Genomic DNA, 15635 nt, shown 5'->3' on the forward strand with positions numbered 1-15635 from the left:
AGCACAGGCTCCAGACACGCAGGCTCAGTAATTGTGGCTCACGGGCCCAGCTGCTCCGCGGCATGTGGGATCTTCCCAGACCAGGGCTCGAACTCGTGTCCCCTGCATTAGCAGGCAGATTCTCAACCACTGCGCCACCAGGGAAGCCCTGGATGTTCTTAATATGTTTTTCTTTTTAAAATTTTAATTTCTAATAGATATATTCTGAAATCTCTTTAGAACAGAAGAAAGATTTTTTAAATTTTATTGAAGTATAGTTGATTTGCAGTGTTGTGTTAATTTCTACTGTACAGCAAGGTGACTCAGTTATACATATTCTTTTTCATATTCTTTTCCATTATGGTTTATCACAGGATATTAAATATAGTCCCGTGTGCTATACAGTAGGACCTTGTTGTTTATCCATCTTATATATACTAGTTTGCATCTGCTAACCCCAGGCTCCCAATTCTCCGACCCTCCCCCCCCCAACCCCTGGCAACACAGGTCTTAGAAAACAAGAAAGATTTTTATGCTGTCTTTTTTTTTTCCACTTTTTTAGAAATCGAAACGAGTTGGCTGAGACTCTTGCGCTCCTGAAAGCACAAATTGATCCTGTACTATTGAAAAACTCTAGCCAACAGGACAACTCTTCCCGGGAAAGTCCCAGCTTAGAGGATGAGGAGACTAAAAAGGAGGAAGAAACACCTAAACAAGGTTTTTTTTGTGTGTTTTGTTTTGCTTTGTTTTGTAATTTCTTCTCTTTTCTACTCCTCTTCCCAGCTATATAAATTGAAATTCCCTCAATTTGAAAATTTTTAACCCTTCCTGTAAAAGGAGGTACATTTTCCTTTTATTAAAAAAAAAAAAAAAAAAGCAGCAGCAGCAAAAAAACCATTGAGGACTTTGGTCTTTTATATTGAACATTTAAAAAATTTAAATAAAAAATGTTCATATCATCAAAACATAATATCTGTTACTAATTTAAGAGTACAAGATATTAGTGAACTTTTAAAAAATTATTGTGGTAAAATATGCATAACATAAAATTTTATCATTTTAACCAGTTTTAAGTGTACAGTTCTATGGCATTAAGTTCATTTGTGTTGTTGTGCAACTGTCACCACCATTCATCTCCAGACTTAGCTCCCCCAACTGAAACTCTGTACTCATTAAACACTAATTCCCCTTTCCTCCTCCCCTCAGCCCCAGGCATCCATCATTCTACTTTCTTTCTCTATGAATTTGACTAACTCTAGGAACCTTATTTCAGAGAAATCATGGCAGTATTTGTCCATTTGTGACTGTCTCATTTTCATTGAGCTTAATGTCTTCAGTGTTCATCCATATTGTAGCAAGTATCAGAATTTTTCCTTTTTAAGGCTAATCCATTGTGTGTATCTACCACATTTTATGTATTCATCTGTCACTGGATACTTGGGTTTCTTCTACCTTTTGTCTGTTGAGAATAATGCTGCTATGAAAGTGGGTGTATAGATATCTGCTTTCACTTCTTTTGGGTATATACCTGAAGTAGAATTACTGGATCCGATGATAGTTCTGTTTTTAATTTTTTGAGGATCTGCCGTACCGTTTTCTACAGCCACTGCACCATTTTACATTCCTACCAATAATGCATAAGGGTTCCAGTTTTTTCACATGCTGCACATCACTTGTCACTTTCTTTTCTTTGTTTTAAAATAATAGCCATTCTAATGGATGTGAAGTGGTATCTGTGGTTTTGATTTGCCTTTTCATATTGGCTATAATGATGTTGAACACCTTTTCTTAGCCATTTGTGTATCTTCTCGGGAAAAATATCTATTCAAGTCCTTTGCCAGTTCTTTAATTGTGTGTGTGTGTGTGGTGTGGATTGGTTTTCTTTATTTGTTTTGTTCTGGGTTGCCCTTAGCAAATCCTTAAGTCTACAAGAATTATAATTATTAAACTTGATTTCCTGATTGAGTTTCCTAGTATGCTTAACTGAGCAGATCAAATCGTAATCTTTTTAGAAGGACAGAACCAAGTCCTAACTTTTCTAGAAGCAGAGAAACCAACTGAAATTTTGTCTAACATCATTTTAGTTAATACTTTTTGTTGATAACATACCTTTTAATGACAGGGGAGAGAATTTGCTCTCCTTATTATGCTTTCTTCCTCTACTGTTAGTTTTCCTTTACTGTTTCGATTAGAACCTGAAAGCAATATGTTTTTACCTTATTTGCTGCTTTGAGGGAATTAACCATAAAGTCATCCCCTAGCTGCAAGCATTGCATAAAAACAAGTAATTATGCCTTTTAATGTAGGGTATAATGTTCGTACATATTAAGCATTGCTTTTAGCAAAAATCCTGCTTATTGTCCTCCTTTGACCAGTGTTTATATGATTTCAAATATCTTTGGTGGTCTTACTCATAAGCCATATTTCCGATTTGAAAAATTCTTTTCTATATCTTAAAATTCAGTTTGTAGCCTACATCAGTAAAACTTAATAATTGTGAAGTAGTCTAAACCCACTATTGAATTTTAAGATGTTTTTAAATTGAAGTATAATTGACATATACCATTATTATTCGTTTCAGGGGTACAACATAATGATTTGACGTTTGTATGCTTTGTGAAATGATCACCACAATAAATTTAGTAATTATCTGTCTCCATACAAAGTTACAAAAAACTTTTTCTTGTGATGAGAACCATTAAGATTTACTTTCTTAGCAATTTTCAAGTTTACTATATAATGTTATTGAATTTTCCAGATTTTTTTAGTAGCATCCCTAAGGATTAGTTCTGAGTTTAGACTTAATATTCATTTGGTCATTCAGTTTGGTCATTCATTCCTGTTTGCTTCTTCTCCAATGTATTTAAATCAAGACCAAAGAGGTCAAGGCAATAGAAATTTAAGAGGCAATATTCCTATTAAGTGAACTTAAATTTTACACTGATTTTGAAGGGGGAGTCATTGTATAGTTTAAATTAGAAAGAAAAACAAACTATTTCCTCAATAAAGTAAAGCTCTTTCTTGTATTTAATTCTAAAATTTCACTGTTGGGGGCCTTATAGGCGGGGGGTGGAATTTCAACAATAACACCAACTAACATTTATTGGGCATGTCCTGCTTCTTTGGAGCCTACCAAATGCTTCATGTGCATTTTTATTTAATCCTCTTTATAAAAGGATTAGCAGCTCTTTGAGGTACTATTATTTCAGTTTTACAGATGAAGGAATTTGGAAGTTTATAAGCTTGCCCAAGTCATATAGATAATAATGTGTCAGAGTCTAGATTTGAACTCTGATTCTTGTAAAGCCTATGCCTTTAACTAGAGTGATCTAGAACTGTACTTCTCAAATTTTAATATGCATGATGTTTACCTAGTGATTTACCTGATTCACCATTTTTACAGAGGCCAAGTTGATGTTGATGCTGCTGGTCAGAGGACCACAGTTTGAGTATCAAGGTTATAAAGGCAGTCTTCTCCTAACCTTGAAAACAAATATGGTCATCCCTTGGTCTCTCTGGGGATTGGTCCCAGAACCTCTGCTGATACCAAAATCCAAGAAGGCTCAAGTCCCTTATATAAAATAGAATAGTATTTGCATATCACCTATGCAAATCCTCCCGTATACTTCATTTAAATCATCCATAGATTACTTATAATACCTAATACAATCTAAATGCTATGTGAATAGTTGCCTGTGTGTGGCAAATTCAAGTTTCTCATTTTGGGACTTTCTGGAATTTTTTTTCTGAATATTTTCAATCTGAGGATGCAGAGGGCCAACTGGACAATAATGGCTTTCATACAGCTGTTTCTGAAAATATTCCTCAGTGAATGCTGATGTTCTGACTCTCAGTACAATTAAAAGAAAGTCTGTAAGGGAGGACATCTCTTGAAAAAGCAAAGGAGGGGAGGAGCAAGACATTTAGTTCTCTGGTTTTTTTCTTTCTCTTAAATAGTGTCTCTTCTGTTTCTCTTATTCTAACAGCAAAATGATTCTTATTCATTCATTCGACAGATACTTATTGTGCACCTACTATGTGCCAAACATGATTTTAGGCATGGGAATTTAGTAAACAAAGCAGAGTAAAATCCTTGCTTTCGTGAAGCTTACGTTGTAGTGGATAAAATAGCTGACACGTATATCATCACAATGTGCCAACACTGTTCTCAGTGCTTTACATATTTTTTTTTTTTTTCTCAATCCAGATGTAGTTCGTCCGTTAGAAGTTATTGATAACATGAGCTCTGTGGCCTAGTGATTGAGTTGACATTCCAATTTTTGGTTTACAAGAGGAGCAGAACTTAACCAACAGTCAGGTTCTCAGGAGAAGGAAAAAAGCTTTTCTTAGCCCATGGCACATAGATGGCCTAGTCATGGTGTGCTGCTAAGAAGCTTTGGTGGGGGGAGGGATTAAAACTTTTAATATCATTCAGGGAAGGATCTTTACCTTATCAATTAATATTTTCCCAAAGACTCCAATTTATTGGGTTGGTGATACAATGGAAACATTTTTGATATTGCAATTTATGAGTTGATTTATTCATTTTTTGTGAAATTGGTTCAATAGGAAATGTAGCAGTTAAGGGATAATCTGGCACACTTTCCTAACTGCATTTGGTATCTAGAAATGGATGTTATGGCCTGCATTCCGAAATAGGTTTTCTGAATTCAGTCTTTTTTTTTTTTTTTTTTAATTTATTTATTTATTTATTTAGGGCTACATTGGGTCTTCCTTGTTGCGCGTGAGCTTGCTTTAGTTGCGGCAAGCAGGGGCTACTCTTCGTTGCAGTGCACGGGCTTCTCATTGCGGTGTCTTGTCTTGTTGCGGAGCACGGGCTCTAGGTGCATGGGCTCAGTTGCTCCGCAGCGTGTGGGATCTTCCTGGACCAGGGCTCAAAACCATGTCCCCTGCATTGGCAGGCAGATCCTTAACCACTGCGCCACCAGGGAAGCCCTGAATTCAGTCTTGAGAATAATTAATATTGTTTACTTTGCCTTCCTGAAGTAATACTGACAGAGTGGAGAGAATAGCTACAGGATAAATTACTAAACCAAAGTTTACTAGTACAGTACTGAAAACTTAATGATGACCTTCAGTTACAAAAATTATGTGAATATCCTGAGTGTAGATGCCCTATTTATACAAAACCATTCTTTAAAATTCTATCAATTTGAAAATGCCTGATAGAATTTTAAAGAATAGTTTTGTATACAGGGCATCTATGCTCAGGATATTCATACAATTTTTGTAATTGAATACCATCATTATTTAGTTTTTAGTATTATACTAGCTCTTCATTCCACTCTAGGAAGGAAGGAAGGGAGAGAAGGGAGGAAGAAGAAGAGAAAAATGTTTCACGATTAGAGAAACTGTTGAAGTTTTCTTTTCTGATTGAGTTTGTTGTGACTAGAATCAGAAGGTGATAATTTAAGTTATCGTTCATAATTTTTGGAAAATATCAGTGGCATGGTTTTTGACTCTCTACAGATTCCCCTATAAAAGGAACATTTTGATGGCAAAAATAAAAAACTGTTAACAGTATGTGAAATTAAGATCTTAAAGGGACTCGGTACTCTGGGCCTTATGACTTCTCAAATTTCTCCAGCCAAAGCTCCCTTCCAGGACTAAACTCCACACAGAGCTTTGTGCAATCTGCTGGGAATAGGATCTAAATTAAGTACAATAGGGACAATGGAGACAAGCAGAAAAGAAGGTGCAAATAAAAGTATGGGAGAAGGCTAGAGTTAGGTGACCTCATAAAGTAAATAACTTTAATTTTTTTTTTTTTAATAAAATCTGGTAGTTCTTTTTTTTTTTTTTTTTTTATGGTAGGTTTCTGCTTTTAAGATTTATTTATTTATTTTTATTGATTGATTGATTGGTTGCTATGTTGGGTCTTCGTTTCTGTGCTAGGGCTTTCTCTAGTTGCGGCAAGCGGGGTCCACTCTTCATCGCGGTGCGCGGGCCTCTCACTATTGTGGCCTCCCCCGTTGCGAAGCACAGGCTCCAGACGCGCAGGCTCAGTAGTTGTGGCTCACGGGCCTAGTTGCTCCATGGCATGTGGGATCTTCCCAGACCAGGGCTCGAACCCATGTCCCCTGCATTAGCAGGCAGACTCTCAACCACTGCGCCACCAGGGAAGCCCCACTTTAATTTTTAATATAAAAAATGCAGAGGGCTTCCCTGGTGGCGCAGTGGTTGGGAGTCTGCCTGCCAGTGCAGGGGACGCGGGTTCGAGCCCTGGTCTGGGAGGATCCCACATGCCGCGGAGCGGCTGGGCCCGTGAGCCACAATTGCTGAGCCTGCGCGTCTGGAGCCTGTGCTCCGCAGCAAGAGAGGCCGCGATGGTGAGAGGCCCGTGCACCGCGATGAAGAGTGGTCCCCACTTGCCGCAGCTAGAGAAAGCCCTCGCACAGAAACGAAGACTCAACACAGTCATAAACAAAAAAAAATTAAAAAAAATAAAAAAATAAAAAAAAGAATTGCATTAAAAAAAAAATGCAGAGCTCTATAGCTGTGGAATTAGAAAAACTGTCTGCTTGCCATGAAAATGAGCAACTAAAAAAGATCCAGGTCAAATCCCACAGAATTATAATAACAAAAGAGAATAAGAGGTAGAATAACATCACTGCAGAGAATGAAAGCTTACCCAAAAGACATTCTTACTAAACATATGAAAACTTAATAGGTGGTAGAGTTATGATTTTTCAAAAATCTATGAATAACATCTGAGTCAACAAACACAAGAATTATTGACCTTAATAAATAGCAGATGGAAAGGTGTGTGTTTTTTTAAAAAGTTAAAAACAAAAGCAAATGAACAAAGAGATAAAGATTTGAGAGAAAGAGATAAGGATTTGAAGATACGCAGTGAAAATCCAACAGAGGTCCATAAAAAAGAAAACCAAAGCAAGGGAACAGACAAAAATGCTAAAGACTATGCTTAACAAAACTTCTTGAAATAAAAAAAGGATATGAGACTACGTATTTAAAAGACACTGCGTACCTTGGAAAATCAACCCAGAACAACCAACATCAAGACATATTCTAGTAAAATTATTGGGCTTTGAAGAAAGTACTTTGGCAATCCTGACAAAAAGACCAGGTAACTTATAGGGGAAAGAATATAAAACTGCCATCACTATATTTGAAAGCAATGACTTATGCCAGAAGAAAATGCCATAACATATGTAAGGGGGAAAAATGTGAACCAGAGATTTTATGTCTAGCCAAACTGACTTTTAGATAGAGACTACAGGTAAACTGCTATCGAAGACCTAATTCCCCATGAGTCTTTTTATAGGGATCTTCTAGTGAATGAGCTTCAGATAGCCAGAAAGACTAACAAAACCTCAATAGTGGGTGATATAGAAATAAATATAAATGTATTCATTTGTACATTTTAATATACATACATGTATTTCTTACCTCTGTTCATGAGAGGAATCTAAGAACAATGATACCCCAGTAGCAATGAGCACTGTTAGCTTCTAGATTTTTATTTCAAAATACTGTTTTCCATTAAAAGGAACTAGTGCCCCTTAAAGACAAGATTGATTCAGGAGATGGGCAGGGAAAATACAGGATAAACCTAGAATATCTTAGAATGACAGAAATGAAGGACATATTCAAAAAATAATTTAGGCATCTCAGTAGTACACAGTGCCAACTGGAAGGAGCTCTCAGTGGTGAAAGCAGAACTGTTTTAGCAACAAATTTATATGATGATAGACTTTAAATCTTAGAATAAAAGAAATACCTATGAGTTCCTACTTATATAAGTACCTAATTGAATAAATAAATAAATGGAGGTGAAGGGACAGGTCTTCCCTGCAGGTGAATATCAATTAATTCCTTTTGCACTGCAGGGACTACATTTCCCTGCAGTGTAGAAGGAATGAGAATAATAACAAATTTACCATTAGGGAAATACTGCAGTAGTAATTGTTGCAGGGAAGATCTCTGACAGACAATAAAATTAGTGGGTGCAAATTTGTGGAGAAACAGGATATTAGCATAATCTCAAAGTATCTCCCCAAGACATTTACCTGTTACAAAGGGGGAAATGGTTAACTTTACAGTGGAATGAGCAGCCAACACCACTGTAACCGAATGATCAAGGTATTTACATCATCATGTAGCCTCTGATATAATGCACAACATTTCTTCTGTGAAATTTTTCATCAAAAATGTATATCTTAATCTAGAGAAAACATCAAACAAGACCAAAGTGAGAGGTATTCTACAAAATAACTGTCAAGATCAGAAAAGACAAGGAAAGAATGAGGGAATGGTCACAGATTGGAGGAGACTAAGGAAACACAAGAACAAAATGAGACATGGATCCTCAAACGGAAAGGATCTGGTGGGGGGTTGGTTGGGAGGAAAGGCAAAATTTAAATAAAATCTGTTTATGTTTAATAGTATTTTACTAATGTTAATTTCCTGGTTTTGATAATTGTGCTGTGAGTATGTAAGTTGTTAACTTAGGGGAAACAGGGTGATGATGTACTTTAACTATTTTTGTAACACATCTATACGTCTAAAATTATTTCAAAATAAAGATTTAAAAAAGAATGTTGGGTGAGCATTAACTTGGTAGTTACATGTAACTAAACCTAACTGACAGATACAGAGAACATGTAGTCTTTAATGGCTATGTGTTTTCACAGTGGAGCTATAGTAAGACAAAACAAATGGAGAAAGAATGGGAAGAGTACATGCAAAAAACTTGTGAACCTTTCATTAAATCACTTTGGTGATGGTGGTGTCATTGTTATTCTGAAAACGTGCATAATATGAGGAAAAAATAACTGATGTTCTAATTATATCATCTGTGGTGTCCTTGAAAACCAAGATTCTCAGTGTGGGAAAAAGAAATAAGATGTAAGACAGAAAAGTTAAGGAAAAACAAATATCATTATGAACTCATGGGTTAATTTTATTATTTTCTAGCGCTGTCCACTGAAAAGACTTAAAAATAATGGCCAACCCAGTAGCAGTGAGCATCCTTTAGCACCCAGATCGTGGTCTTGAAATACAGTTTCCCATTAAAGTAAACCAAGGTGTCTTGGAAAAGTGGCTGATTCCAGTTCTGGGGCATAATGAGCCAAGAAACATCCTGTCATTCCAAGTAGTATGGACTGTATCAAAGTCATTTCAGAAAGACTCAAGAGCCAACTTAAAAAGGTTTCCATTGTCTAAGATGGGACAATTTAAGCATCACAAGGAAAATAACTGTAGTGGATTAAAACACATTGAATATGTCTTAAATCCATGACTTCATCATAATACTAATAGAAAAACTGGTTACCTTTGGAGGATGCCAGTGGAGACCAAATTATTATTTTGAAAATTGTTAAATAAACAAAAAGAATTGGGGCTTCCCTGGTGGCGCAGTGGTTGAGAATCTGCCTGCTAATGCAGGGGACACGGGTTCGAGCCCTGGTCTGGGAAGATCCCACATGCCGCGGAGCAACTAGGCCCGTGTGCCACAACTACTGAGCCTGCGCGTCTGGAGCCCGTGCTCCGCAACAGGAGAGGCCGTGATAGTGAGAGGCCCGCGCGCCGCGATGAAGAGTGGCCCCCACTTGCCGCAACTAGAGAAAGCCCTCGCACAGAAACGAAGACCCAACACAGCCATATTTAAATAAATAAATAAATAAATAAAAATTAAAAAAAAAAAAGAATTGAACTTTAATCCTGACTTTTCAGTATTAACTGTACCACTGTATAGCAAAACAATAAATTAGTAAAGTTTATTTTTATAGGGTTTATAATCACTGATGGAAGATTGACAGAATGGGAATATCATTTTGTAATCCCTAATGAGAAAACGTTTTAGATACTCAGCATTAACATCTCTTAACATCACATGAAGAGATGATCAGACATTAATGCCTCTTGATAAAGAACATACCACCACTGAAGTAGTTTTGCCACAGAAATTGAACCTGAATCTGATGCAGGCTATAGATTAAAGTGATGATTTACAGGGAAAAAAGGACAGAGGAATATGGGAACGCAGTCAGCAAAATCCAGAAATTATAGAATTGAGTCACCATCAAATTACTTGATTTGGTGACTCAAATAAATTGCAAAAAAAATAAAGGATGGAGGAAGTAGGTTAAAGAGACCTAAAAAAGAAAATAAAAGGTAAAACTAAACTATAAAGCAAAATAAGGAAGTGATTTATATAAAAGTCAAGATAATAGTTATACTTGTTAAAGAAGGAATTACTATCGGGAAAAGGCTTGTGTGTGGCTTTTCGGGTGCTGACAGGGTTCTATTTCCTGTTTGCCTTCTAATAATTTATTAAGTGGTTCATTTGTTTTCTGTGGGTGGCTTTACTTTTTAAATTTTTATTTATTTATTTATTTGGCTGCGCCAGGTCTTAGTTGTGGCATGTAGGGTCTTCGTTGCAGCATGCGGGATCTTTTTTTTTAGTTGGGGCATGCGGCATCTTTTAGTTGAGTCACGTGGGATCTTTGTTGTGGCATGTGGGATCTTTAGTTGTGGCATGTAGGATCTAATTCCCTGACCAGGGATTGAACCCGGGCCCCCTGCATTGGGAACGTGAGTCTTAACCACTGGACTACCAGGGAAGTCCCCTGTGGCTTTATTTTGTTATACTTAATTATAAAAAACTTCTTGATACCTTTTTGGCAGATATCTACCATGTAATTTTTAAATAAGTTACAAAAGGATTGGCACCAGTTCATATCCCTTTAACATGCAATAAAATGATAGTACTGATGTTTTAGTGAAGGCAGCTCCTATTATTTGTCCATTAGATACATGTTGGTAATATCAAATGATAATTTCAATATTTTGAGTCCAGAAAACTATTAGAGCTCATTAGTGAATACACACAAAACTGTTGCATTTCTGTACACTAACAATGAAAGATCAGAAAGAGAATTTAAGGAAACAATCCCATTTACCATCGCATCAAAAAGAATAAAATACCTAGGAATAAACCTACCTAAGGAAGCAAAAGACCTGTACTCTGAAAATGGTAAGACACTGATGAAAGACATCGAAGATGATGCAAAACAGATGGAAAGATACACCATATTCTAGGATTGAAAGAATCACTATTCTCAAAATGACTATACTACCCAAGGCAATCTACAGATTCAGTGCAATCCCTATCAAATTGCCAATGGCATTTTTAACAGAACTAGAACAAAAAAGTTTTTAAATTTGTATGGAAACACAAAAGACCCGAATAGCCAAAGCAATCTTGAGAAAGAAAAATGGAGCTGGAGGAATCAGGCTCCCTGACTCAGACTATACTATAAAGCTGCAGTCAGTAAAACAGTATGGTACTGGCACAAAAACAGAAATACAGATCAATGGAACAGGCTAGAAAGCCCAGAAATAAGCCCACGCACCTATGGCCAATTAATCTACCACAAAGAAGGTAAGAATATCCAATGGAGAAGAGACAGCCTCTTCAACAAGTGGTGCTGGGAAAGCTGGGCAGCTACATGTAAAAGAATGAAATTAGAACATTCTCTAACACCATACACAAAAATAAACTCAAAATGGATTGAAGACCTAAACGTAAGACCGGAAACTATATAACTGTTAGAGGAAAACATAGGCAGAGCACTCTTTGACATAAATCCAGCAATATATTTTTGGATCCACCTCCTAGAGTAACAAAAATAAAAACAGGGACTTCCCTGGCAGTCCAGTGGTTAAGACTCTGCTTCCACTGCAGGGGGCATGGGTTCGATCCCTAGTCGGGGAATTAAGGTCCCACATGCCGCGCGGGTGTGGCCAAAACAAAAACAAAAATAAACAAATGGGACCTAATTAAACTTAAAAGATTTTGCACAGCAAAGGAAACCATAAACAATACGAAAAGACGACCCACAGAATGGGAAAAAATATTTGCAAATGATGCAACCAACAAGGGATTAATCTCCAAATATACAAGTAGCTCATGCAGCTCAATATAAAAAAAAAAAACAACCCAATCAGAAAATGGGCAGAAGATCTAAAGGGACATTTCTCTAAAGAAGACATACAGATGGACAAAAAGCACATGAAAAGATGCTTAACATCGCTAAGTATTAGAGAAACACAAATCAAAACTACAATGAGGTATCACCTCACACAGTCAGAATGGCCATCATCAAAAAGTCTACAAACAATAAATACTGGAGAGGGTGTGGAGAAAAGGGAACCCTCCTGCACTGTTGGTGGGAATGTAAATTGGTACAGCCACTAGGGAGAACAGTATGGAGTTTCCTTTAAAAAAGTAAAAATAGGGCTACCATATGATCCAGCAGTCCCACTCCTGGGCATAAATTCGGAGAAAACTGTAATTCAAAAAGATACATGCCCCCCAATGTTCATAGCAGCACTATTTACAATAGCCAAGACATGGAAGCAACCTAAATGTCCGTCAACAGATGAATGGATAAAGAAGATGTGGTACACATATATATATATAATCGAATATTACTCAGCCACGAAAAAGAATGAAATAATGCCATTTGCAGCAACATGGATGGACCTAAAGATTATCATACTAAGTGAAGTAAGTTGGACAGTGAAAGATCAAATATCATATGATATCACTGATATGTGGAATCTAAAAAAAAATGATATAAATGAACTTATTTAAAAAACAGAAACAGACTCTGAAAACAAACTTCTGGTTACCAGAGGGGAAAGGTGGGGGGGGGGAATAAATTAGGAGTTTGGGATTAACATATACACACTACTATATATAAAATAGATAATCAACAGGGATCTACTGTATAGCACAGGGAACTCAATATTCTGTAATAACCTAAATGGGAAAAAAATCTGGAAAAGAATAGATATATGTGTATGTATTACTGAATCACTTTGCTGTACACTGAATCTAACACAACATTGTAAATCAACTATATTCCAATATAAAATAAAAGATTTTTAAATTTATTGATATATATCAATAATGCTATATGTTGTATTTTTTAGATTCCACATATATGTGATATCAGACAGTATTTGTCTTTCTCTGACTTATTTCACTTAGCATAATGCCCTCCAAGTCCATCTGTGTTGCTGCAAATGGCAAACTTTCATTCTTTTTTATGGCTGAGTAGTATTCCATTGCATATATCTACCACATCTTCTTTATCCATTCATCTGTTCATGGACACTTAGGTTACTTCCATACCTTGGCAATTGTAAATAATGCTGCTATGAACATTGGGTGCATGTATCTTTTCAGAGTAGTATTGTTGTTTCTTTTAGATATATATACCCGGGAGTGGAACTGCTGAGTCATGTGGTATTTCTACTTTTAGTTTTCTGAGAAACCTCCATTCTGTTTTCCACAGTGGTTGCACCAGTTTACTTTCCCACCAGCAGTGTATGAGGGTTCCCTTTTCTTGACATCCTCACCAGTATTTGTTTGTTTTCTTTTTGATGATGGCCATTCTGACAAGTGTGAGTTAAATTTTTTTCTTGTAATAAAAAGTCATGTGGTAAGCAGTTCAGGTCTGGTTCAGCAGCTCCATGAAGCCGTCAAGTACCCTTCCTAATCTGCCATCCTTAGCACGTGGCTTTGATTGTTCCCTCTCCAGGTATTGTGTGCAGACTCTGGACAAAAAGCAGGGGAAGGGGCAGAAGGCATAGGTCAACTGAACCTTGTAAGTCTCACCCAGTAGATTTCCTCATGCATCTCATTGGCCAGAATTGGTTCACATGACCCTTAGCTATAAGGTATCTGAAGAGGCAAGTACTTTCTTGAACAAAATCAGAGTTGTAGTAGTAAGAAAGAAGAGGAGATTGATACTGGATAGGTAACTAGCAATGTCCTTCAGTGTTAACTTACATAGAACATTCAGTGTTTCATTACACAGTGATTGGATGGGTGGAAAGCCCACAATTAGGTGATTAATAGATAATTGTTGAGTAGATGATATGAATGTGCTTTAAAACCCACAGTAAGTAACACTTGTCTGAATCACCTTAAGTTGTCAAGCAGTTTGCTGTTGCATTGTGATTTTAGAGGTGAATTTTTCCTTGAGTTTTGCTACTTCAAATTTCATGTCTCTTAAACTCATTTGGATCTTCCTTTATAGTTAGTTTCCTTTTGACAGAACTTGTTGAAAATGCTTGTATAACTGAATGACCTTTTTACCAATTATGATTGTGCTTAAAGTTTCATTTCATGTCATGGTTTTTGTGTCTTCGGTTTTAGGGATACATCCATGTGATCTACAGGAGCTAGAGTTATAATTGTTATGTTTTTCTCTTATAAGAACTAAGCCAAAAAAAAATATTGAATATTTTGGGGTTAAGAGAAATATAAGCCAGTGAAGAATAATTGTTGAGGTCGCTTAGTCCAGCTGCTTTATTTATACATGAAGAAATGAGGATCAGAGAGTTTGTGACATATCTAAAGATACACCACTAGCTGAATTAGGATTACTGAATCTAGGAGTCTTGAACCTAATGTTACTCTTCATTTTATTTTGCCACGTTATTACTCAAATCAAAATCAGTTTAAAGGACTTATTCGTTCACCACCCCAAAAGCAAAGTGTCATTTTAGCTTGGGTGGGAGTCACAGTGAGAATCCTGAGTTGCTTTTTGAACCAAAATATATAGAAAAAATATGATATTGTGTTTAGTATACTCTTTGTATTAGGCTAAAGTTATTTATAAAGATGGTAATCTGTATTTTAATTGTTAACCAAGATATTTATTTAATTAGACTTCCTGATACATTAACCAATTTCAATGAATAGGAATTTACTAAACCTGCTTAATCAATGGGAAAGGGAAGACATTCAAACTAGATAATTTCTGTCATGTCTTTAATTTTCTTAGTGACATGCATATGTTAAATAAGTATATGACAGTTAAAGAGGGAGGCGCAATACTCTAATCTCAGTAGTTATCAGTGGTTCTTGAATTTTTTATTTGCAGTATGATTGAACATAAAAGAAATGGTGGTTTGTAATAAAAGTACTTAACTTTTTAAAAGAAATGTTGAATTCTCACTTTAAAGAATGTGTCCTACTTCATCTCACTTCTGTCTATTATATTTTATTCCCACGAAAACTTTGAAACTCTGTCTGGTGTATCAACTTGGCAAGAATCTGTTCAGAAAAAAGTTTTTAATTCCTATCTTGCTAAAACTTCGTTTAGAATTGAGGTTTTTCAGTTGCAAGGATAGGGTGAGGAAAATTTAGGTAAAATTAGTAGTTAAAGAATTCTGAAAACACTGCTCAGATTCCCTGAGCACAAGTTTAAAGCATATATGCATTCTCTGTAATTCCATTCAAAGATTATGATATTTACTAAATATGACTCTTGTTATATTTATTTATTTATTTTTAATAAATTTATTTATTTATTTTATTTTTGGCTGCGTTGGGTCCTCGTTGCTGAGTGCGGGCTTTCTTTTAGTTGTGGTGCACGGGAGCTACTCTTCGTTGTGGTGTGTGGGCTTCTCATTGCAATGGCTTCTCTTGTTGCGGAGCTTGGGCTCTAGGCGTGCTGGCTTCAGTAGTTGTGGCACGCGGGCTCTAGAGCGCAGGCTCAGTAGTTGTGGCGCACGGGCTTAGTTGCTCCACGGCATGTAGGATCTTCCCGGACCAAGGCTCGAACCCGTGTCCCCTGCGTTGGCAGGCAGAT

At 36.5% G+C, this 15635-nt stretch overlaps 1 protein-coding gene and 1 long non-coding RNA gene across 2 annotated transcripts in view; one reads left to right on the top strand and one right to left on the bottom strand.

Annotated features, from left to right (window-relative positions):
- RSF1 (remodeling and spacing factor 1) overlaps positions 1-15635 on the top strand; it is a 186384-nt gene that overhangs the window by 133163 nt on the left and 37586 nt on the right. Inside the window, exon 5 of the mRNA XM_036859776.1 lies at positions 542-696. Coding sequence (XP_036715671.1) covers positions 542-696 — 155 coding nt within the window. The remainder of the gene's footprint in view (positions 1-541; positions 697-15635) is intronic.
- LOC118898933 overlaps positions 1-15635 on the bottom strand; it is a 94212-nt gene that overhangs the window by 31781 nt on the left and 46796 nt on the right. The window lies entirely within an intron of this gene.

The sequence above is a fragment of the Balaenoptera musculus genome, chromosome 8 (genome assembly GCF_009873245.2).
Source record: "Balaenoptera musculus isolate JJ_BM4_2016_0621 chromosome 8, mBalMus1.pri.v3, whole genome shotgun sequence".
NCBI classification, from domain to species: Eukaryota; Metazoa; Chordata; class Mammalia; order Artiodactyla; family Balaenopteridae; genus Balaenoptera; species Balaenoptera musculus.